At 39.8% G+C, this 22,919-nt stretch overlaps 1 protein-coding gene across 8 annotated transcripts in view; it reads right to left on the reverse strand.

Annotated features, from left to right (window-relative positions):
* The window catches only part of CCDC91 (coiled-coil domain containing 91), a 319,228-nt gene extending 297,403 nt beyond the window's left edge, over positions 1–21,825 (reverse strand). For 2 of the 8 annotated variants that reach the window (XM_043514939.1, XM_043514935.1), the window contains exon 1: positions 21,517–21,592. In XM_043514939.1, coding sequence (XP_043370874.1) covers positions 21,517–21,580 — 64 coding nt within the window. In that variant the 5' untranslated portion in view covers positions 21,581–21,592. The other 6 variants (XM_038373298.2, XM_038373267.2, XM_043514931.1 and 3 more) reach the window with 6 other exon arrangements.
* Between the last annotated feature and the right edge of the window lie 1,094 nt (positions 21,826–22,919).

The raw sequence follows: 22,919 nt of genomic DNA on the forward strand, positions 1-22,919 counted from the left end.
TGGATTTAGCAGGCCAATGCTCAAACCACTGAGCTATGACTCCCCTCACCCCTTTCCCCATTGCTACTTGAAAGACTCACATGAACAACAGAGGAAAATGAAGCCCAGTCCTGCAGTTCCTGAAGCATATGTGGAGTTTTACTTATGCGAGTAGCCCAAACGAATACTATGAGACTTCTGAGATAAGTAAGATTACATGATTTTGTAGCATCAGGGGCTAAGCAACTATTCAGGGACAATGAATACACACAAAGTGCTGTCAAGAAGCCAAACATCACAAAAGATATATATTTTTCCTCTAACAGTAATCTTAAACCTTGATCCTGCCTGAAACTACACTGAAATCAATTGATTTATAAGCATTTGCAGGAGTGGGGTCTTGGGTGTCACTGAAAGAAAGTAGGTAAAACAATAACTGATTCTTAAGGTGATTATATCCCATAAATGAAGATCTTTACCAACTCTTACAGCTTTTGAAAACATGTCCATATTAACTGAGTAGCCTTACTGCAAATTAATGGTAATTAAATCTGCCTAAGTGCTTCTAAATTCTGATTCAGGGTAACATTCCTGATCTTAACCAAAAAGAACAAAAATATACTTGTAAAGTAGCGTAACATACTGTCTAAAGAAAAAATAAGTTTCCACTACAACAGTTAGAAACCTGAGAAAACCGTAAATAGATTGGCAATACATTTGACAAAGCATGAGACTTCACAGAAACCAATAGCTGAGACTAAAATTCAGTGCTTTCTGCACCAATTTGTCAGAAGTGCCCAGAAACTAGGTTTTTTGTTGGGGGGGGGGGGTTGGACATCCTGGGCCAGGATCCTTATTTTAATCACCAGCAGCTTATAAAGCCAAATGCAAGTAGACCATGGTCTGTATATCAGCACAGAAACCACTTTAGAAGCTCTGCATTATTTTCATTTTAGAAGTTGCATCCTATGGAAAGTCCATTTAAAAGCTTAACTGGCAAGTATACACTAAAATATTTTGTTTTCCTTCAAAAACTACACCAGATTCCAACCCACAGAGACAGGATTTCCAATTTATTTCTCTACCAAATGTACTAAACCCAAAATTATAACACAGGAAAGCGTTGTTAAAAAGTTTTGCAGCAAAGTAAACCTAGAGCAAAGAAATTTAATGTCGCACTCTGTTCCTGATAAGTTAAAAACCCCCACAGTTCAGCAACCTACAGTAAATACCAGATATTTTAACTCAGAAGTTAAGTATTTACCATATAAAGTTAATCTATATTAAAACAAATCCACAGGTAATACTATTCTAATTTTCTTTTCCAAAATGAATGAAATCAGTTCTAGCAATGTATCCAACCTTTGAATGGAACAATCACTAGTACTATATTTCATGAGAAAAATTCAACACCACAAAATATTATGCTGAGGCTAAGTTTCAAGAACAGTAGATGGAATTTTGTATTGTTTCCTGGAATGTGATGATATATTTCTTTGTTTGTTCTGTTTTCAGACATTCTAAGGAAAAAATAAGAACTGGGTTTATGGTCATCTACCATTATGTAGTACTTATTTACTAGCACAGCTACACTTCAGAATCAGTGATTCAGAGCCCGTTCAAATCAATGGGAGTATTTTTGTCTTTTTTCCCAGTAATATCTAAAAATATCTGAATATCACAATTCTGTGATAAACCAAAGAATAGTTAAAAAGGTGTGATTTTTCAGATAATTAAGAGAGTTTTACAGAAAAAAATCTTCACTATATCAAACGGTAGATTTTAAAACAAAATCAGCATAATTATAATTAAGGTTTTGAGGTGTATTTTCCCTAGTTATTCTCATATTACTCTCCTATCCCTAAACTGACTTTAATAGACTATACTTACATTCTTTACAAGAGACTAAATTGTGGCAAAGCACTGCCAAAGCACAAAAATCCCAAGCCAACAGGGAAGCAGAGGATACAAAAAAGAACTAGATAAATTCATGGAGGATAGGTCCATCAATGTCTCTTTGCCAGGTTGGGCAAGGATGGTATCCCTAGCCTCTGTTTGCCAGAAGCTGGGAATGGATCACTTGATGATTACCTGTTCTGTTCATACCCTCTGGGGTACCTGGCATTGGACACTGTGGGAAGACAGGATACTGAGATAGATGGACCTTTGGTCTGACCCAGTATGGCCATTCTTATGTTCTAATGATCTACTGTTTTTCTGGCTCAAACACCTACAAATAAGCCACACTACAGGCCCTCTGCAACAGAACCACGGAGGCGTGCCTTCACAGTGCCCCAAATGCTTTCTGAACCCTGACTCGGCAATGGCATCTATACATCACATCACATCCACACACACGTTTGCTTATTTAAAACCAAACAAGTTTATATGCTCTTTTAGTGACTTCTAAATAGTATGGTGAAACAGTTAGTAATGGGCACTACAGCAAACTTTGAGACAAAACAGACTTCAGCTAACTTCTAAAACACACTAAACTTTTAGATTTTTATCATGTTGACAGGAAGATAACCCAGAACCAGGGCCCGTATCTACATCACAACCTGGAGCTATCAGGCGTCTCTCTCAGTCAGATAGAAACTGCCACCACCAGCTAGCAAAGTACTAGTAAAGTTGAGAACCTTATCAGCCTCCTTCAGTAGATGGCTATTAGGACAAACTCTCTTAGGTTGTTCAGAAATTTTGCTGGAAAGGCACAAATGAGCTTCCTTTGTGGAGAAAGTTCTTCAAAATTCCCTGCATAGGCCATCAACACCTTGCTGTTCAGAAGCATAAACTCAGTTCAATATTTTGTAACTACTTAGAAGCTTTAATCCATTATCCCCTGTGCCAGGAACCATTCGCTTATTTCTGGCTGTCCATGATCATAATTTTCCTCTCCTGCCAGGTGCATAGCCACTAGCAGGTTTAGAACCATTGGATTTCTGTTTGAAGGAAGTACTAGACTGCAGTCTCAAGTCCCAATCACCTCCAACTGAAGTAAATGCAAGTTGGATCCAATCCTTATGTTATATTGAGCACTCCTGAAAACAGACACAGAAGTGTAGGCTAGCTTCTTTGCAGGCGCTTTTCCCTTGCCTAGATAAGATGGAAGTCTGGATAACTTATCTGAGGAAAGAAAGGGTTGAACTTTATCTTCTTTAGCTTTTGACAGATTATCCTCTATCAGATTTGCTATTTGATTATGGTAACATCTATGATGGGCTAGGCAGTTTAAGGAGAGACTGTCCCAAGTTCTCACAGTTTGGGACAGACAGAGGTTAGGGAAGGAGAATAACAACTGAGATTTACAAAAAATATTTTGTTTATATATACACACAAGCCAAATAAGTCTAGATTTCATGTCTCCCTCCATTATACAGCTGATCTTCAAGCTTCTGCTCAACTTCCAAAGGTATAATTCATAATCAGTGTTCTCCACTGGTGGTGGTAATACTGGAAGCTGTAGCATAGATAAGACTTGGGTGTTCTTACCATCATGACACCTAATCCTAAGGGTCATCCACACCATAGTAACAAAAGTGGCTCTACACCAGTGGAGAATTAGGTCTATGAAGTCTGGTAGTATACATGAGGCTTTGCAGAATCCACAAAACCATCTATAATTTTGTCTGGATAAAGCCTCCAGAAACACAATACCAGTATGTCACAAGTAGTCCTTGTTCTTTTCACTATTTTTAGTTTCTAATAGAAGATTACACAATGAAAAGCTAAAAAGACTTAGAAAACATTAAAATGGAACACTGTCCATTTAATTTTCATTCATCATACAAGGCATTTTCATTTTTCAAATTTAAAAAGGGCAACTAAGTTATATCTTTCAGCCTTACCTTTTATTTTAAACATCCAGTTACATCTAAGGGAAAAGAGTTCACGACAGCTGGCAGTTCCTCAAGGAGACAATATTAAAAGGAAAATGTAAACCGCTCCAATGCAAACGCAAGACAGTAAGAATAATAAGAAACCAATATGGCCACCATCAGGAGCTTTTTAGTTACGTGAAAACCAGAAAGGAATCCTACAAAAAGTGAAAACAGACAACTGTTAAGGAGGAGTACAAAAAGAACAGCACAAGTATGTAGGGACAAAATCAGAAATTCTAAGGCACAAAATGAGTTACACCTTGCAAGTGACATAAAGGGAATAAGAAGAGGTTCTTTAAATACATTCGGAGCAAGAAAAAAAGATGAAGAAAAGTGTAGGTCCTCTATTTAGCAGGGAAGGAGAGCTAACACTGATGACACCAAAAAAGCTGAGTTGATTAATGCCTATATCGCTTCAGTCTTCACTAAAAGGGTTAATGATGACAGATAGATACTCAACACAATTAATATGGACAAATGGGGAAAGGAATGCAAGCCAAAAAGGGAAAGAACAGGTTAAAGAAGATTTAGGTAAATTAGATGTATTCAAGACAACAGGGCCTGATGAAATTCATCCTAGGGTACTTAAAGAGCTAGCTGAAGCAATCTCAGAATAATTAGTAATTATCTGAGAACACCTGGAGGACAGGAGAGGTCCCAGAAGACTGGAGAAGGACAATCATAGTACCTATCTTTAAAAAGGGAAACAAGACAGACATGGGAAATTATAGACCAATCAGCCTAACTTCAATACATGGAAAGATACCTGAGAAAATTAACAAAATCAATTTGTAAGCACCTGGAAGAAAATACAGTTATAACGCATAACCAGCATGAATTTGTCAAGAATAAGTCATGCCAAACCAACTTAATTTCCTTCTTTGATAGGATTACTGACCTAGTGGATGTGAGGGAAAGTAGTAGATGTGATATACCTTGGTTTTAGTAAGGCTTTTGACACAGTTCTGCATGACACTTTCATAAGCAAACAAGGGAAGTGTGGTCTAGATGAAATTATAAAAGTGAGTGCACAACTGGTTGAAGGACCATCCTCAAATAGTAGCTATCAATAGTTTGCTGTCAAATTGGGAGGATCTATCTAAAGGGGCCCCACAGGATTAATTCTCGGTCTGATACTATTCAATATTTTCATTACTGACTTGGGTAATGGAGTAGAGAGTATGCTTATAAAATCTTCAGATGACACCAAGCTGAGAGGGGTCACAAGCACTTTGGAGGACAGGTTTAAAATCAAAATGACAATGACAAATGAGAAAATTAGTGTGAATTCTACAAGATGAAATTCAGTAAAGACAAGTGCAAAGTACACTTCACTTAGGAAGGAAAAATTCAAAAGCAAAACTAGGAAATGAGAAATAACTGGCTAGGTGGTAGTACTGCTAAAAAGGATCTGTGCATTACAGTGGACCACAAATTGAATAGGTAGCAGGTTTAAAACAAACACAAGAAAGTATTTTTTCAAGCAATGCACTTCAACCTCCGGAACTCCTTGCTGGAGTGAGTTGCGAAGGCCAGTACTATAACGGGGTTCAAAAGGGAGCTAAACAGATTCATGGAAAATAGGTCCATCAATGGCTATTAGCCTCTGTTTGCCAGAAGCCAGGATTGGGTGACAGGGCATGAATCACTTGATGATAACCTGTCTGATCACTCCCTTTAGGGCATCTGCTATTGGCCGCTGTCAGAGGACAGGATACTGGGCTTGATGGACCTTTGGTCCGACCCATGTGGCAAATTGCCGGCACTACTATGATGGGTCTCGCGCTTTCTCTTCTTAGCTGGGGGGTGGATTTTCAGGGCACCGTTTCTTGCCCCTGAACTGGGGTATTAATTGCCCCACTAGTGTCCTAGAGGAGTGGAGTGGAGAGGGAGGGACCCGGGTCTGCCCTCTACTCTGGGTCCCAGCCCAGGGGCCCTAGGGATAGCGCTAAACCACTAGAACTAGCAGTTCCTTCCCCTGGGCTACTACTCTCTCCCGCCCTTCAGCTTGTGGGGCTTCTGTCCTCCCTCTGCACAAACCAGGTGTCCCTTTACCTAGGGTCTTGGTCTTCTTAGCCCACTGCAGCACTTCTCCAAACTCTCCTCTGCTTCCCTCCAAACTGCTCTCTGCTCCAACACCAATCCACTCTGCTTCAACTCCTTCTCTTGTCTGATTGAAGCAGGGGGGTTTTTATCAGGTGACTGGCTTCAGGTGCTCTAATTAATCTACAGCAAACTTTCTTCCCTCTACAGGGAATAAGGCTCCCTTCTAACACTCTCCTGCTGCCCTCTGGCCATGCTGTATCACACCCAGTATGGCCATTCTTATGAATATGAGTCATCAATGTGATGCAGCTGCAAAGGAAGGCTAATATGACTCTGGGTTAACAACAGGAGTGTTGTATGCAAGACAGGAGATAGTTGTCCTGCTCTTCTCAGTACTGGTGTGATGCTGTAGGATTGAAATATGACCATTTATAGCAATGATACTGCACTATTAGACAATTGCAACAAATCTTGTATAAAGTATGTAATGTAAGGTGTTAATGGAAAAGTTTTGACTTGCTAAATAAGATTGCCCTGTTTATATGCATGCATCATTTTTGTGTGTCTGAAGTTATAAATATTCATTGGCTATATACCAGTATCACCACTGTGTTTGTTCCTTGGGTAACAGCCACAAGTTAGTTTATATCCAGTCTAGCCACACATTGTGAATGGACTTTGAGCTTGACAAGTCGTTTCCCCCAGATATCTCTTCCTGCTGATGCCTCAGCCTCCAAGGGGACAATGGTTAACCTGCCCCCCCACCCCCCTGTGAGGCATCAAGACATGTTAGGACACGCGATATGCTCATGTGACTCTGGACTCCATCTTGTGCTTGTAACTTATCACAGACTTGGCTGTGAGGTTTGTTTGAAACAAAAAATGTCCAAGCACATGGCAAAGGGCATAAAAGACCCCTGGAATAACTACACTTTGCCTCTTTCCTCATCCGATTCTCTGGACTGTGGATTTACAACTATAAGGAGAATACTGGACTAAAGACCTTCCAATCTTTTGGAAGTTACAAAAGACTTTACAAGCCAGAATTCTCTATAACATCACTGCTACAAACCTGATATAAGAACATTGCCATTATTGTATATATATGATCTATTAACCGTTTTTAACTCTTCTTTTCTTTTATTAATAAACCTTTAAATTTTAGTTACTAAAGGATTGGCAGCAGCATGATTATTGGGTAAGGTCCGAGTTATATATTGACCTGGCTAAATGGCTGATCTCTTGATATTAGAAGGACCTTATATTTGATTAAATTGGTTGTCAGTAACCACTCATCATAGAGTCCAGTGTCTGGGTGCTGAGATAAGGGCTGGGATGCCTAAGGAGACTGCTTTTCCGACTTCTTGTTAACCAGTTTGGTGAAACAGAAGTTTACTTTTGTTACTGGCTTGGTATAATCTTACAAATAGAATAATTACCAGTGAGTCTGCCCTATTTCTCAGCAGTTTGTCTTGAATCTAGCCTTCTCAGCTGTGACTCACTGAGGCACAAGGACAATTGGTGAGGCCCCAACTGGAGTACTGTGTCCAATTCTGGGCACCACAATTTAGGAAGGATGTGCACAAATGGGATGGAGTCCAGAGCAGAGCAACAAAAGTGATAAAAAAATTAGAAAATTTGACCTTTAAAGAAAGATTTAAAAAACCAAACAGTTCCTGTTTAATTCTGAATAAAGATGACAGAGAGGACTAATATGTCTTCCAATATGTTAAGGGTTGTTATAAAAAGGATGGTGATTAATTGTTCTCCATGTCCACTGAAGGTAGGACAAGAAGTAATTGGGCTTACTCTGCAGTAAAGAAGATTTAGGTTAGATATCAGGAAAAAATTTTCTAACGATAAGGCTAGTTAAGCTCTGGCTTTAAAGGCAGGGTGTGGAGTCCCCATCTTTGGAAGCTTTTAAAAAACAAGGTGGACAAATACCTACCTGGGATGTTTACTTAGTCCTGTCACAGCACAGCAGGCTGGACTTGATGACTTATTGAAGCCCATCCAGCACTACATTTCTATGATTCCATATTTACAAGAGTACTAGTTTACTGAAAAAAAAATCCTCAGAGAGTCCTCTCCCTTCCCCTTCCTGTATTATAACCTTCTTCAGTTGTTCTCGTTCTAATAGAAGTCCAGTTTAGCAAAGGGAATTCATACAGGCACACTAACTACCACACACAATCTATCTTCAGAATAGAGGGCTTAGATAGTAAACTCTTTGGGGCAGATATTTCTGTATTATCAAGTAGCATGCTCAAATATGATAGTAGACCAGTAAATAAATCATCTAATTTAAATAATAAAGTTATTTTATTAAGCAACATTAAGAACTTTTTTTGCCTAAAAAGGAATTGTGTAGATGGTGAAAGATGCTTGACTGACAGCCCTGAAGACTGAAGTTCTTCTTGTATCCACAGAACCGGTGCAGAGTGGGAAGTGGTAGGACTAGCTTCCAGGTCAACACTGAAATAGTGTGAGGAAGGACCACTTTCACTTGCCATGCCATTGAACCCCCTGGCTTACCTCATGTGAACGTCAGCACAAATGACAATTATAGTAGTGATATCTGTGATACTGTCATCTCACCATCAACTCATTTTACATGAGCGCGTGGTCACTAACAAACTGAGCTGAATTCAGGTCAGTGACCTTGAAGTGAAAGATTTTGTATCTATATAACTTAAGTCCCCTCCTTAAAAACTTTCACTAAAAATATTTGCGATGAAAAAATTACAAACACTATCACTGCTAGTTAGAAAATGTTAGCCAGAGATACCATATAAAAAACAGATGGTAAGAAGCAACAGGTCTCCATTCTTTGTCATTTTTATTTCATTGTCCTAGCTATATTTCAACTATTTACGATTTCTCAGTATTTTTTGCCTTAAAAACAGGAACCATCACAACTTTGATAAGTAGACTCAGAGATGTCATTATGTCAAGTACTTCTTTCTGCAGAAATGATAGTTCTTCATTTTCTCTAGCAATGAAGCAGAGTTTCTTCTTCCTCTATAGCAAAGCTACTCTTTTGCTACCAATATATTCACAGCACTGACACAAGTTTCTATTATGACAGAGCTCAAATCCTTCCCACAATATCAATACTACATGCACCGTAAACACAAATCTAATGGGAGAAGGGACAAAATAAACTTTTTCAATGAGATCTATGGACAATTGAAAATCAAATGGAATCCTGGCACTCCAAAATAGACAGACACTCTACTGTTGAAGAAAAAAAAAAAATCTACATAAAGACGCATGACACATTTGAATTGTAGACAGGTTCTAACCAAATCAGGAAAACCAGTTAGAAAAACAACATTAGAATCTGTTCCTCTCTTGTACCTGTAATGTGGACTAATGTACAGAACTCCAAGCAAGAAAGCAAACACAGACAAGAACATTGAATTATCCACCATGTTCCTTGAAAAACTGAAAATTTCTTTTATTATATGAGGGGTTTTTTTGGGTAACCCCCACTTATAAACAAGCTTTCTGAAAAATAATCGAGACCTGTAGCTCTCAAAATTTTCTGAGGCAGAAAATTTTTTATATTAAAAAAATCAAAAAAATGTATTTACATTCATACCAGGAATAATCCATGCACTTTGTGGACTCCTCCTCTTAAAGAGAATCTTCACTAAAGCCATACCTACACTTTGAAGGCTTTGACAGCATAGCTAGATTGCATGGGCAAAGGATTCCTAGTGCAGAAAAGATTATACTGGCAAAACTTGGCTTTTGCTGGGATAGCTTACAATAGCTTACTCTAGTCCCCCCAAACAAAATAAACTAGACCAACCAACGAGCAATTTTGCCAGCATAACTGCATCTACTCTACGGGCTTTTGCCAGCACAGCTATATTAGTCACAAATCAACTTCATCACACCCCTGACCGACATAATTATGCTAGCAAAACTTGGTAATACAGATCTGGTCTACCCTTTTGGGACCATACACTATGCCTTGAAAAACCTTTGAACTAAATGCCATACCAGATTCTAATATCCAGGATAAAATGCATCTGTTTATTTCCTTTAATATATAGCTCAATTAGGCTTTTTCTAGGCTTTACACTCTGGGCCAGTTCTGTTGTATTTAATTCTACAATGTTATCCTAATGATCCAGCTGTTTTAAGACACAGTCAAAAACGTGTGCAACATCCTTTATAACCCAGTACGATTCTTCAGTTCTATGTGTTGTTTGTCATATTACATACACCATATTTTATTAAGCTGACCTCATCCTTCCACACAATCCTTGAACAACTTATCGTTTCTTAATTTTTCAGGAGGTAACAGGACTATCGCTTTGTGTAGTTTTCATTTTAGAACATCAATCAGTTAAGTTATTATTTGAAAACTTCAGAGAGCTATTCCTTTATATATTTACACCTTTTATAACAATGTTCATACAGTTTTTGATATCAAATAACAAACACTTAATATTTTAAATCTAAAAAATACAAAATTTAGAAAATATATTTACATGGCACATGAAGGCTTATGAGCCTGATCATTCTTTTACAGAAAAAAATTACTATTGTATTCAAGAGGACCTGCCCATACATAGAAACTGCACCAGGTGACTTCTCACTCCCCCCCATTTTGTGAAATGTAAACCAAGGCCTGAATCCTACACAAACTTGTATGCATGTTTCACTTTACCACCATGAGCTGTCCACTGGCTTCAATGAGACCACTCATGATAGTAAGTTTAAACAAATGTAGACATGTTTGCAGGATCCACATCTAAGAGCATCTGATTACAGTCAACAATACCTTTGACAATATCACTGTGGATTTGTCTGTTCTGTTTTAAATATAAAGGATTCATCTATTTTATTTTGGATTGAGTGCTGCTTTTTTGTTTTAATAGTTCATACTTGGCATATTTATAAAATTTGGTAATTTTACTAGAGTGACATTGAATCAAACAACAGAAGTAATTGCATTCACATTTTATCCAACTGTTCATCTACATAATATGTAGAATCATTCAACAGTGACTGCTTCCGATTCTGAGACCACCAACTAAAATTTTAAGATTAGCTTTCATTTCCATGCTGGTAATAACAGCACGATAGGAAACAAAAAAAATAAAATCCCTAAGGACCATATGTGCTATAACACTGGTGCAAGAATTGGACTCCTACTGAGCAGGAAGTCTCTGTAACAAAACCATTAGTCCTAATACAACAAATGAAAAACTTATGTCTAAGGACTTATCTTCACTGCAACAGTTACCTCAAGTTAGTACACTCAAATTATTCCACTTGAGCCTAGCTCAAGTGAGAGTGACCACATTGTGAAACAACATTGGAGCTACCCAGAATGATTGGATTAGCAGCACAGAGTGATTGGATTAGCAGACAATGGGGCTATGTAACTAAAGTCGGGTGAATTTTTTAGTGCAAATAGTTTTTTCACGAAAAAAATGCAGATTCTGGGCAACCAAACAATTTGCAAATTCAGGTCGATTTTGGCAAATCATTTCCATCAAATAAAAAAAATTGAAAACGTCAAAATGGTTCATTTTTATTTTTTTTTGTTTTGGAAAGAAGTTTCATTTTGGAATTCCTTTACTTTAAAAAAAGGGGGAGGTAGTTTGTTTGTTTTTTTAAAACCACCATAAAACATTTTGTTCGACCCTAAACAAATTTTTCAACTTTTGTTTCAATGAGAAATCTGAAAAGTTTCTGGTTTTGGTTCGATCTTAAACTGAAGATTTTGATTTTTCAGTTAGGCCACCAAACTGAAAAACCAGTTAATTACTGAGCTCTAGTCACAACTTAAGCTACTATATCCCCACTGCATTATTAGCTCTAGCATCAGCAGCACTACATATCCCCCTATCTAGTTCAAGATTACAATGCCACTTAATTTGAGCTAGCAACGTGCGTGGGGACAGGAGTCAGGTTAGGAGCAAAACTCAACTTTATAGCTGAGTTAACAATGCAATGATGACAAGCCTCAAGAACAGCAGTTCATGTCAGTATATAAGTAACACAGTACTGTGTAAAAGGCAGGATCAAAACTTCTTAAAAGATATTTAACTACAAACAAACTTGAAAATGTATAAACCCTATGTGTGTATTTCAAAAAACGTACAGTGTTGAGTTAATGAGACCACAAAGCAAAATGAAATATCCTAACTGTCTGAAGGTTTGATTGCATTACTTTCCATACATTTATCTATACATGAAGGCATAGAGGAGGACAGAAAATTTAAGTATTCTCCTTTTACCTACTTTACTGAGTGAACAGCTTGTTACGACTTGGCTATTAAATACTAGAAGAGCTGAATAAATGCTTTCTGGAATACATTGTTTTCTAATCAGAATACAAAAACAATGGTATCAAATACAAAAAATTGGACATATAACCAAGATGACTATTTCAAAGGCATTTGGGGCATTTTAAAGGACCAGACCAGTAAATGTCATTTAATGGTGACAAAAATTAAGCTAAGCCAGTATAGAAAGCAACAGACAGAAGAAACTGCCATGGACCAGTAACCCCCCCCGCCCCCAAAAAAGGGGGTTTAGTCCAGAACCTACAAATACTTACGGACTTGCTTAACTGAAGGCAAAGGGGTTACCTGGTTACACTTTACCATGCCCGTAAGTGTTTTCAGGGGCTTAATGTGGAATAGTTGTTGAAGCTATAAACTCAACAGCGCCATCTTCAGTCCTGGTGACATAATCATTACTATTCTAGTAGTATCCACCTTGAATTAAGTGCCATCTACACAATCTAACCTGTACGGTTCATAATCTAAGAAAAGAAGCAATATACAAAAGGGAGAAAGAGAGGAATAAAACATACAATCACATATATTTTTTAAAAATAAGGAAAATAATCCTTAAGAGACTCTCACCCTAGCCAAAATTAGTTGGGTAACGTCCTGTAGACATCATGACAAAAGTGGGCCATGAGAGATGTGATGCATCAGTGTAAAATACAGTATTTTAAACTTTGGATAAATATGTTCAAACAGATGTTCCCTATTGCAATGTGGTAGAGGTCCAGCTTCCCAAAATGAACACACCCAACACATTAAGAGAAGTCCCTACATAAATCCACGGCTGCCTAATGGAAGCACAGGCAATGGTCCCAGTAAAAGGTCACAGCTCTCAAAAAATAGTATTTTTCTGACCTGCTGCTTTTCCTAAGAGTTTGCTTTTAGGGTATCCTTTCCCACCTCAATATACACACATGCTTTGTTTCCAAAGAAGAGAATTAAGCTGTTAATATTGTTGCCTTTGTCTAAACTGTGATTTATGGACCACTAAGGGTCTGCCGTTCACTGGCTGATCACATGATGCTGGCTCTTTTCCATTTCTACTGGGGCTACTGTTGTATAAAAGGAAAAGAGAGGAAACAGAAGCCACCATAGCAGCCATTGCCACCTATGGAACTGGAAATGCCAGCTAGCAGTAAAAGAGTATCCATGGGCCATGGGGAAAAGAAACAAGGCAACCAGGCATGGTCACAGAAGGTGAGCAACAGAGAAGTACATACAGAGGGAGAAGTCCAGGTGGCAGAAGGAATGGGCAGGGGAGAAGAGGAAAGAAGAAACAGATTTTGGGACAGAAAGAAACAAAATTAAGAGCAAGAGTACACAATGTGATTAATTCTCTCATAAAGGACAACACAATATTGCATTAAAGACACCTAAAAATAATTTCCTAATATTACTTTCATGTATAAGCAGCTGATATTATGCCACAGGGACATTATGGAATTGCAATTCAGAAAGGTAGTGTTCTTAGTGACAAGTTCTCTACTAAGATGTGGGCTGCAACATGGATGTGTTGTCTTATATTTGACTACACCTGAAAGTCTGAATGGATTAGCCCTAAAAAATCACACTACATTATTAGTAATTTAAGGGTCATCAAGCCACATATCTGTGTAAAGCGACTTTTACAAGGATAGGCTAAAACAGTGTCTATCAACCTTTCCAGACTATTTTCAGGAGTCTGATTTGTCTTGTGTACCAAGTTTCACCTGACTTAAAAGCTACTTGCTTACAAAATGCTTATAAAAATACAAAAAAGTGTCACTATTACTGAAAAATTGCTTACTTTCTCATTTTTTACCATATAATTATACAATAAATCAATTGGAATATTAATATTGTACTTACATTTCAGTATGCAGTATATAGAGCTGTATAAACAAGCAGAGTGGATAAAAATCAATGATTTTTTTATTTAAATCAGATTTTTTTGATAAAATGCTTTGAGGAAAAAACCCATCTAAAAAGATAATTTTAATTAAGATACCTTGTAGCTCAAAGACATCTCATCATGGACTAGGGATTATACATTCTAATTCTATAGTATGAAATGATACATTCATGTAATGTTTAAGAAAAGTTTTGTAAATGAGTTCCAGTAGTTCATGGATCACGGACCCAATCTTATGGGTTCCAGAGGCACCTGTAGAAAGATTAATTTAAATAATCTATATATACCCAATGGGACTCAGTGCTCAGTCTAAAAGATGCCATCAGAGACACTAAATTTTGCAGTTCTCAATCTGTGGATCTGTCTCCAGAGATAACATTCTTGTTAACAGCAAAAATGTTTTTAAATAAATAATATATAGAGGTGAAAAATAACAGACCTCAACCCTATTGTCCCTCTGCAAATTTGTGTACACAGAGTCAATCCCTTACCTCTCTCTAAAAGTGAGAAGTTTCAAAAAGTTCAATGAATAGAAGATTGTTGGGGGCAGATTAGATCTGGACAAGGAGAAATCTGGAGATAAATGTGAGAATGGAGGGACAGGCAGTAGAAACAAAAGTGAAACTATTTGAGCAACATATTCCAAAAGTCTTGAGGTTCGAGTGAAGCCTTCATTGATTTGAGATCTACCATACCGTTCTGTCACTAGAAGGGAAAACCAAAAATGGCAGCAGGCCATAAGAGAGACCCAGTTTGGGAATAAGAACCATTCAAGAAATACATGTTTGTTGATGATGTTTTGAAGAAAGTCACACCAGTGAACTGATGGAAGTCACTTAAGCACTTGGATTCAGAGACTGTTGAAGTGATCATCTCACTATTAACAGCAGTAGTTTCTTCTGCCAGTGTAGAAAGAATAATATTTTCTACCTTTGGACTAATTCATTCCAAATTGAGAAGTCGTTTGGGTCCTGAAAAAGCAGGAAAACTTGTTTTTCTTTTCCAGATTATGAACACACAGGAAAATGAAGGTGAAGACGACTGAGTTAACTGCAGAAGCCAATATTTAAAGTTTCTCATGTTGACCTGGCTCACATCGATGATCGATTTTTTTTTAAATATTTTGTTTAACTATTTTAGTTAACAATTTTAACAAAAACATGATTTAAAAAAACTTGAATGTTTAACTAAATTCAAATGCTTGTTTTGTTATAATATTATATGTTTGCTGTTGAAGAAAAATATCCAGAATACATAACATTGTTATTTTAGTTAAATAAAACAATTTAAATGTCTGTCTGGTGATGTTCTCCTCCTAATACAGCATGTCAAGAAAATCCTCCAAATATTAATGACTAACATGTTGAATTGGAGATAGTTCACCTCCCAGTGACTTCATAAATATCTGCTTCAATTACCTTTGGTAAATGAAATAACTAAACAAATCATTCATTTTCTGATATAGCTGTAAAACTAATCAGAAAAGTTTTCAAAATAAATCACTTAAAAAATGTAGTTTGTACCTTCTAAATATGAAACCTACATCAATCTGAGTTGTGAAGAATATGTTTTACAGTTATAACAACCAACAAGAATGCACTTTTATGTAGAAATCCATGATTAAATCAAGTCTTCCTGACTAGTGATTTAAATCAATTTGATTTACACTAAATCTACCCTGTGAACAAGTAATCGTCTGTATGAAATTTTAATTTGTACTGACTTTGTTGGTGCTTTTGTAGCTTGTTGTAAAACCAGGCAAATATCTAGATGAGTTGATAGTATCCCCAGGAAGACCTCCGAGTACACTCGGGGGTACTCCTGGTTGAGAGCCAGTGGACTAAAAGGTCTCAAACCCCATCTCCTTGTTCAGCACTAAACACATCATCAGCATTCTATAACGATAGTTTTAAAACCTCTGGATTTTATTTAGGACCTCAAAATCAGATTTTTAATCCTTCTAGACTGAGAAATCAAAGGTTGTGTAGTATCAGTGGAAAGTTAGTATTGCATGACTGTCATAACATTTTGGATTTTAGATTCCCAATTGTCACAATAATGTGGGTATGCTTGAAGATACCTCAGATTAAAACAAAAAAGATTTTCATATTTAAAAAAAAAAGTCACATATGACCTGAAAATGGAGATCTACAATGTGTTTTCTGTTAGCTGTATTTGTACTGTCAAGAAATTAACTGCTATTAGCCATTTTTTCCAGGCTGTCTCCCTCAATAGAGACAACTGAATCATCCGGAGGAAAGAAAGCATGTTATCCTTCCTGTGCTGATTTTCCTCATAGGTTTTAATCACTTTCATAGACTAAGAACAAAAATAGTTTCTTAAGCTTGGCGTGACTTTTTTCTGAGGTAATGTCAGCCTGACTTTTAGAATTAAGTTGGTACTTATATCACTTAGCATATATAGTGCCATTATGATGATTTGAAAGCCCATCTAAAAAAATAGATAATAGTAATCGAAATAATACTTCTCATTTTTATATACCACTTTCTCCCAAAGAGATTTATTAATATTAGGGCTCATCAGTTCCATAAGTCATTGTTATTAACCCTGTTTCCATGGCTTGAAAAATTTACTAAATGACACCTACTAGCCTGAGGCCAATACGACAGATTATTCTCAGATCTACAGGCAAGGTCCTGGTAAACAGCTCCCACACCCAGCTGAGGGGAAAGTGTAGAGTGCTAGAAATTCTACCAGGGGGCTTTCCCTAAACATTGCCTAGGAACATCATCTGTTTAATAAGCTTCTAACAAGTAGACATAAATTATGAAGTCAAAATTCAAAATGCCCACTCTGGTTGCTGAAAGGGAAGCTTACAGATATTTAAATCAGCTTCTCTGAAGATACCATTCCAATAAGATTCACACTCCTAAATCTTAATTCCCTAGGCTGAGACAAGCAGAACGCCTCAAGATCTTAACTTTTGGTCCCTAAGACAAGCAGTAGCAGGATGGAATCTAAGCCAGCCCCCAACTTCTGATAACTCTCCTGCCCACACAACTCTCCGAATTTAACCTTTTCTCTTCCAAGTCAAAAGAAAAGGAGTACTTGTGGCACCTTAGAGACTAACAAATTTATTAGAGCATAAGCTTTCGTGAGCTACAGCTCACTTCATCCGATGAAGTGAGCTGTAGCTCACGAAAGCTTATGCTCTAATAAATTTGTTAGTCTCTAAGGTGCCACAAGTACTCCTTTTCTTTTTGCGAATACAGACTAACACGGCTGCTACTCTGAAATCTTCCAAGTCACTTTCTTAATGAGCTGGAGGCAGTGTCTCTCTTAATAAACCACTAAATTAAAAACATTGGGGGAGGGGGGGAGGGGGAACAAAAAAAAACCCTACTGCTTAAAATTTAAAAAAAACAAGAACACAAAAACAAAAAAAAAATTTTCTAGAGCAATTATTCCCAAATTCTGAGGGGAGTGAGCAGGTGAATAGAAAGCCTATTGGAATGATATCTTAAGAGAATATAAGAATAGCATCCCTCCAATTCCAATTCTGGGAATCAGGTGTGTGGCTCGAGTGATGTCCAAGAGAAAAACCAAATGAAAATAAAACTCCGACAGGTAGAAATAATAGGGCCAATGCCAATAAGATTTTCTGTATTTATTTTGCAAACACAGTGGAGGGAGAAGATACTTCCTTCACAATTCTAGATGTTATGCAGGATGCCTGAAAGATGCGAGCAAATACAAAACATCCATAAATTTTGCTATTCTAAAAGAAATAAATGAATGACAAAGTGGATTAAACTCATTCACTATATAAAATGGAGGTCATGCACCAGAAATAAGACCCTTCAAGTAAGAAACAAGTTCAAAATGAGTTTCATCGGCACCACATTAATACTCAAAGATGGAAGTAGCTTTTTAATATAGGCATTTTAAAAGGATCAAGTCCTGAATGAATCTGACGATCAAGGTCTACAGAAACACTAATCTACCAGTGCACAATATGCTGATATAGCTGTCAAATAAATTTGGATAGACTCAGTTGAAGAATGTGACAAGAAATATTTATGCAATATAAGTTTGGATGTTAATGGGGGTTGGTCTGCACCACACCACAAACTTTTTCCAGTTGCTGTTTTAAGTCCTTCTGGTAGATGACTTTAACAAAGGCTGTAGGAATCAGCCAACTCCTCAGAGACATCAAACTTAGATGCCTTAGCAGCTTCTGTAAAAATTGGGAGAATGCTGGATCCTGCCCGGAAAGTTGTTATCCAGTTGCTTTTCTGCCTTGGTTTACATTTAGCATCAGAGGAATCCTCTGGCACTTATGACTCCATCTAGTTATATTTTTCCTCCTGAACCTCAACTTACACCACACAAGCATCTGAAATTGTCTACTCAATGGAAGGACCTGGAACATCACAAAGGTTTCATGAAGTTCTAGCAGTCATTGTGCCGGAATCCCAACACAAGAGGCACGAAGGGGCTGGCATCAAAGCCGGAGCTTTATGTGCAAAGGAGGAAACTCCAGGTATCAACTTTCATATAAAAAGGATTCAAACAGATCTGAGAGCTCTAGACAAGTGAAGGACAAGAGAAATGCCTCAAAGCTGTTATTGGAAAAATATCAGCCTTGTAGCATATAGTAATATCATGAATCACTGTTTTTAGCCCCAAGGTGGGAATACGCATCAGTAGGAATTCCAGAAGCAGAGCTGACTGGATTACTGGAATATGACTGCAGTGTGTAAGGAAAGAAAGTAGTGGATTCTCTCTCAATATCCCCTACCTCAATCTCTTGTGTCAAGGATCCACCTCATCAGGTACATGAGAACTCGGCATCAAAGATTTCAACATTGAGACCTGAAGTCTCAAAGTTCTGGCATATAACCCTGGTCTACACTGTGGGAGGGATCAATCTAAGTTACGCAACTTCAGCTACTTGAATAACATAGCTGAAGTCGACGTACTTAGGTCAATGTACTTAAATCAACTTACCGTGGTGTCTTCACCACGGTGAGTCAACTGCTGCCACTCCCCTGTCGACTCCGCCTGCACCACTCACGGCGCTGAAGTACAGGAGTTGACGGGAGAGTGGTCGGGGGTCGATTTATCGCATCTAGACTACGATAAATCTATCCCTGCTGGATTGATCTCTGCCCGCCGATCCGGTGGGTAGTGAAGACATACCCTTATCAGAGTGACAGCACAGGGCTTTTTGTTGGTGAACCTACTCTCAAGGACATATCAGGAGGAAGCTAGGTTTGTGTTGATGCAGATGGTACAAAAACACTGTACTTAGCAGCTTCCCTTTTGAAGCAGTCTAGGATGACTTTGTGCGAGACTTTGGGGCGTTTCCCTAGGATGCCTTGAAAAGAAGATGTTCCCCATGTTTCCTCATTACCAAAGTGGCAAATGCTTGCACACTGGACACCTCTGTACTTGCTTGTTAGACTGTAAATGCAGCACAGCAGAGATACTTATACACTACTGATCTGGTTCTATCATTCAGATAGCCTTTGAAGCCGCTAAAGTGTCTAAACAGTCATCTTTCTGCCTTAATAGTTGAGAAAACTGAGTAAAAACAATGCAACCAAATACCAAAGCCACTTGTGCCAACTGGTGCTTAAGTACTTACCCATAGGCAGTGATGTGATAAAGCCAACCATGGAAACATCAACAATACAGGCACCTGAGTGCAAAACATCTGGGGAAAAATTGGCATCAAAATATTCTGAAATAACCATGGAGACAGACAACAAAGTGCTCAAAAACAGGCACTGAAGCACAAAGACAAGAACTGAAGTGCTGAAAACTGGTCATAGAAGCACTGAAATACGGGTGCCGACCAAAACCACACTGAAGCATTGAGGCAAACTGCCAAACAATATATTACTAATCTAGACTGGAAGACAGACATTGGAAAGAATACCCACAAGGCAAGCAAAGTAGTCCAGAGAGAAGAGCCATGACTGAAGACAGAGTCAAAAAGAAGTGAGAGGGAAGTTCCAAGGGCAGCAGTTAAGGTCAGATATTGATATGTAAATGTAAGTAAAGGACTGGAAAATTCTGCTTTTAGAGACCAAAAATCATCACCAGTCTGTTGAGATTCACTTCACTAGGAAGCCAACACTCAATACTGGTTGGCTGAAGCATTACAGAATTGACTTCATCTTCCTCAACCAGAACCTCCTGATTATTCTGCCACTCCCATAGGCCCCGTTTGCCACTGCTTGCAAGTTTTAGGGAAGGTCTCTGCTACTGGTAGCAGTGCTAACTAGCAACAAAGTGAAATTAACATGATCATTGGCAGTTTCACAGCTACTGTGAACAGGAGCAAAACTGACCAGGATCTTGATAGCTTCACTTTGCTGCTATGGACTGGGGTATTATAAACATCTGTCAGCAGACACGTTGGCGAGTAATGGCTCTCTACCTTAAGTTCTAGAAATCTACTTCTTTAAACACACACGAAGTCTTCATAAATTGATGGATTTAGCACCTACCATCCTACCCACCACATGGCGGGGAAGTTCCCTATTTGCCAAAGTAGATGTTTCACTCATTTTAGCCCCACCCATTCCACCAACAGGGAAAATGATGCCTCAAGGCCATCATCACCTTCTGCACTAAAATAATATTTCAAGGAAACAGACACACTGCCAGCTATCAGTAATCTGAGTGGGGAAGAAGAAGGGCCAATTACCACAGTGTCTGAGCACCTCACAGCCTTTAATGAGTATCCTCACAACACCTCTGTGAAGTACATACAATTATCTGCACTTTACAGAGAGGGAACACAGGCACAGAAAGACAAACCGGGTCACGCAGGGAAGTCTGTGGCAGAGCAGGAAATTAAACCCAGGTCTCCAGACTCCCAGGCTAACACTGTAACCACTCGACCACATTGAGGAATATTAATTTTAAGGCACAGGGGGATGAAGGATTGTGCAGTTCCAGTGAAATACTGTCAACCTCATTGGGTAACCTCCCTTCCTCCAGGTGGTCTGTGAGAACCAGGGGCATGCCTGCCCTGGCGTGGGGTCCTTGGCAGCACTAGTAGGCGGGAGTGCAGCACCCTCTTGTAGAAATGGACAGGAACAGGAGAGCAGCCCTTATGAAGCCATCACCTGCAACAGCAGCTAGGCTCGTGCCCTGCAGGTGCCTCCCCAACCCCTGCCCCAGCTGTGGGAGAGGGAGGGGGCCAGTGAGCTGGGGTATCTCACACCCCCCTTCAGGCTCAGCCAGGCTGCTCAGGGAAGCTGTTGAACTCCCCCACCGAAGCGCCTGGCAAACTGAACTCACCAGAGCCAGCCCAGGGGCGAACAGGTTCCCAGCCAAGGCGCAGGGACTGGCCTCACCCTCCCCCGCACCTTCGGAGCCGCTGGAACCGTTGGTATTTAGAACGCTCCGAACGTTCTATTACCTGTCGCCGAGGACGGTTCACTCCAGATGCCCTCCCCCTCCCTCCCCCGTCCTGAGCCGGGCATACGTGTCTGTCTGCCTGCGTGCGTGCGTGCCTGCGTCACTACCCAGTCCAGCTGCCCCAGGTGACGCTACTGCAGCGGCAGCGGCCACCTTCCCGGGAAATGCCTCCCCTCCCGCTCACGCGGGCGACCCGCTCTCACCCTTAGGCACGCTCAGGGAGAGCAGCCTCTCACCCGGATGTGGCTTTCACGTTGCTCCGCCTCCTGCCGGTCACGTGGCGTGGGGAGCGAGGCTTGGGGGTCCCGCGCGCGTTCTGCGGCCGGTTGGAGCTGGCGGGCCGTACCTGGAGCGCGCGGACAGCCCCTCCCCGCCGGTTTCCCCAGGCGCCGCCTGCGGGGCCCGCGAAGGCGGGGTTGAGGCGACGCCTCGGCGCCTCCGAGGAGGCGCCCACGAGGTCGGTGGGATGCGGGCGCTGGGGTGAGGCCCGCGCCACTCGTGTCACCCGGGCCCCCCGCAGCCGTGGTAGGTGGCTGGGATGAACACCCCTGACACGTCCCTTCACCCCCAGCCCGGGCTGTGGGACACAGGACAGTTGTAGTGGGTACCTGGGAACGTCTGTCATGGCGGTGTGAGTAAAGTGAAACTGGGGAGAGGGGGGCAGCAAGGATGCACCAAGCTTCTCTTGCAGGGCCTGGTTCTGAGGTGCAGGGGGCCACTGGCTGGGGATACAACAAGGGCTGGGGCTTCAGGTAGCAGTCAAAGTTGTCCACATTTCTGCCTCTCCTGAGCTCGGCCAAGCAGCACTCTTGGCAGGAAGCCTGTAGGCAGTTGCAGGAAAGGGGTCAAGGAGCCAACAGACGGTGGGGACCACCCCACCCTGGAAGAGGGATGATCTAAAGACTCATGCCAATGTAGTTTACATAGTGGCCGTGAGGAGCGGAGATGCCCTCGGGGTAAGCGAGGCGTAGATGTAGCTCCATTAACTTCTTACTGTTTTATCCTTTTAAATTGTTTTCTTTCATTATATTACATTTTCTTTAATACATTACAGCAGCTGACAATAAATGAATAAAAAAGTATAAATCCCACTTTATCACCACGTTTTCTTAAGCATTATTCATTTTTCCATGAGATAGTTACCACTCCCTGCCACAGTGAACCATCCCAGAAGACCCCAACCAGTACCTTAGGGTTCTCCCCTTGAAATTAACCCAATATTGCATCCCTCAAATAACTCCCACTTCTCCATCCCCCTTAGTTACACAAATCCCATGGGACATCCCAGCTGTGCCCAACCCCTATGGGGCTTCCTTTTCCAGCTTCCCCCTTTACCCTCCAGCCCCCCTCTATAGCCCAAAGATCCCCCATCTGTCCTGATGTATTTCACCCCCCAAAGCCCTC

Source organism: Dermochelys coriacea, chromosome 1 (assembly GCF_009764565.3).
Source record: "Dermochelys coriacea isolate rDerCor1 chromosome 1, rDerCor1.pri.v4, whole genome shotgun sequence".
Classification (NCBI taxonomy): Eukaryota; Metazoa; Chordata; order Testudines; family Dermochelyidae; genus Dermochelys; species Dermochelys coriacea.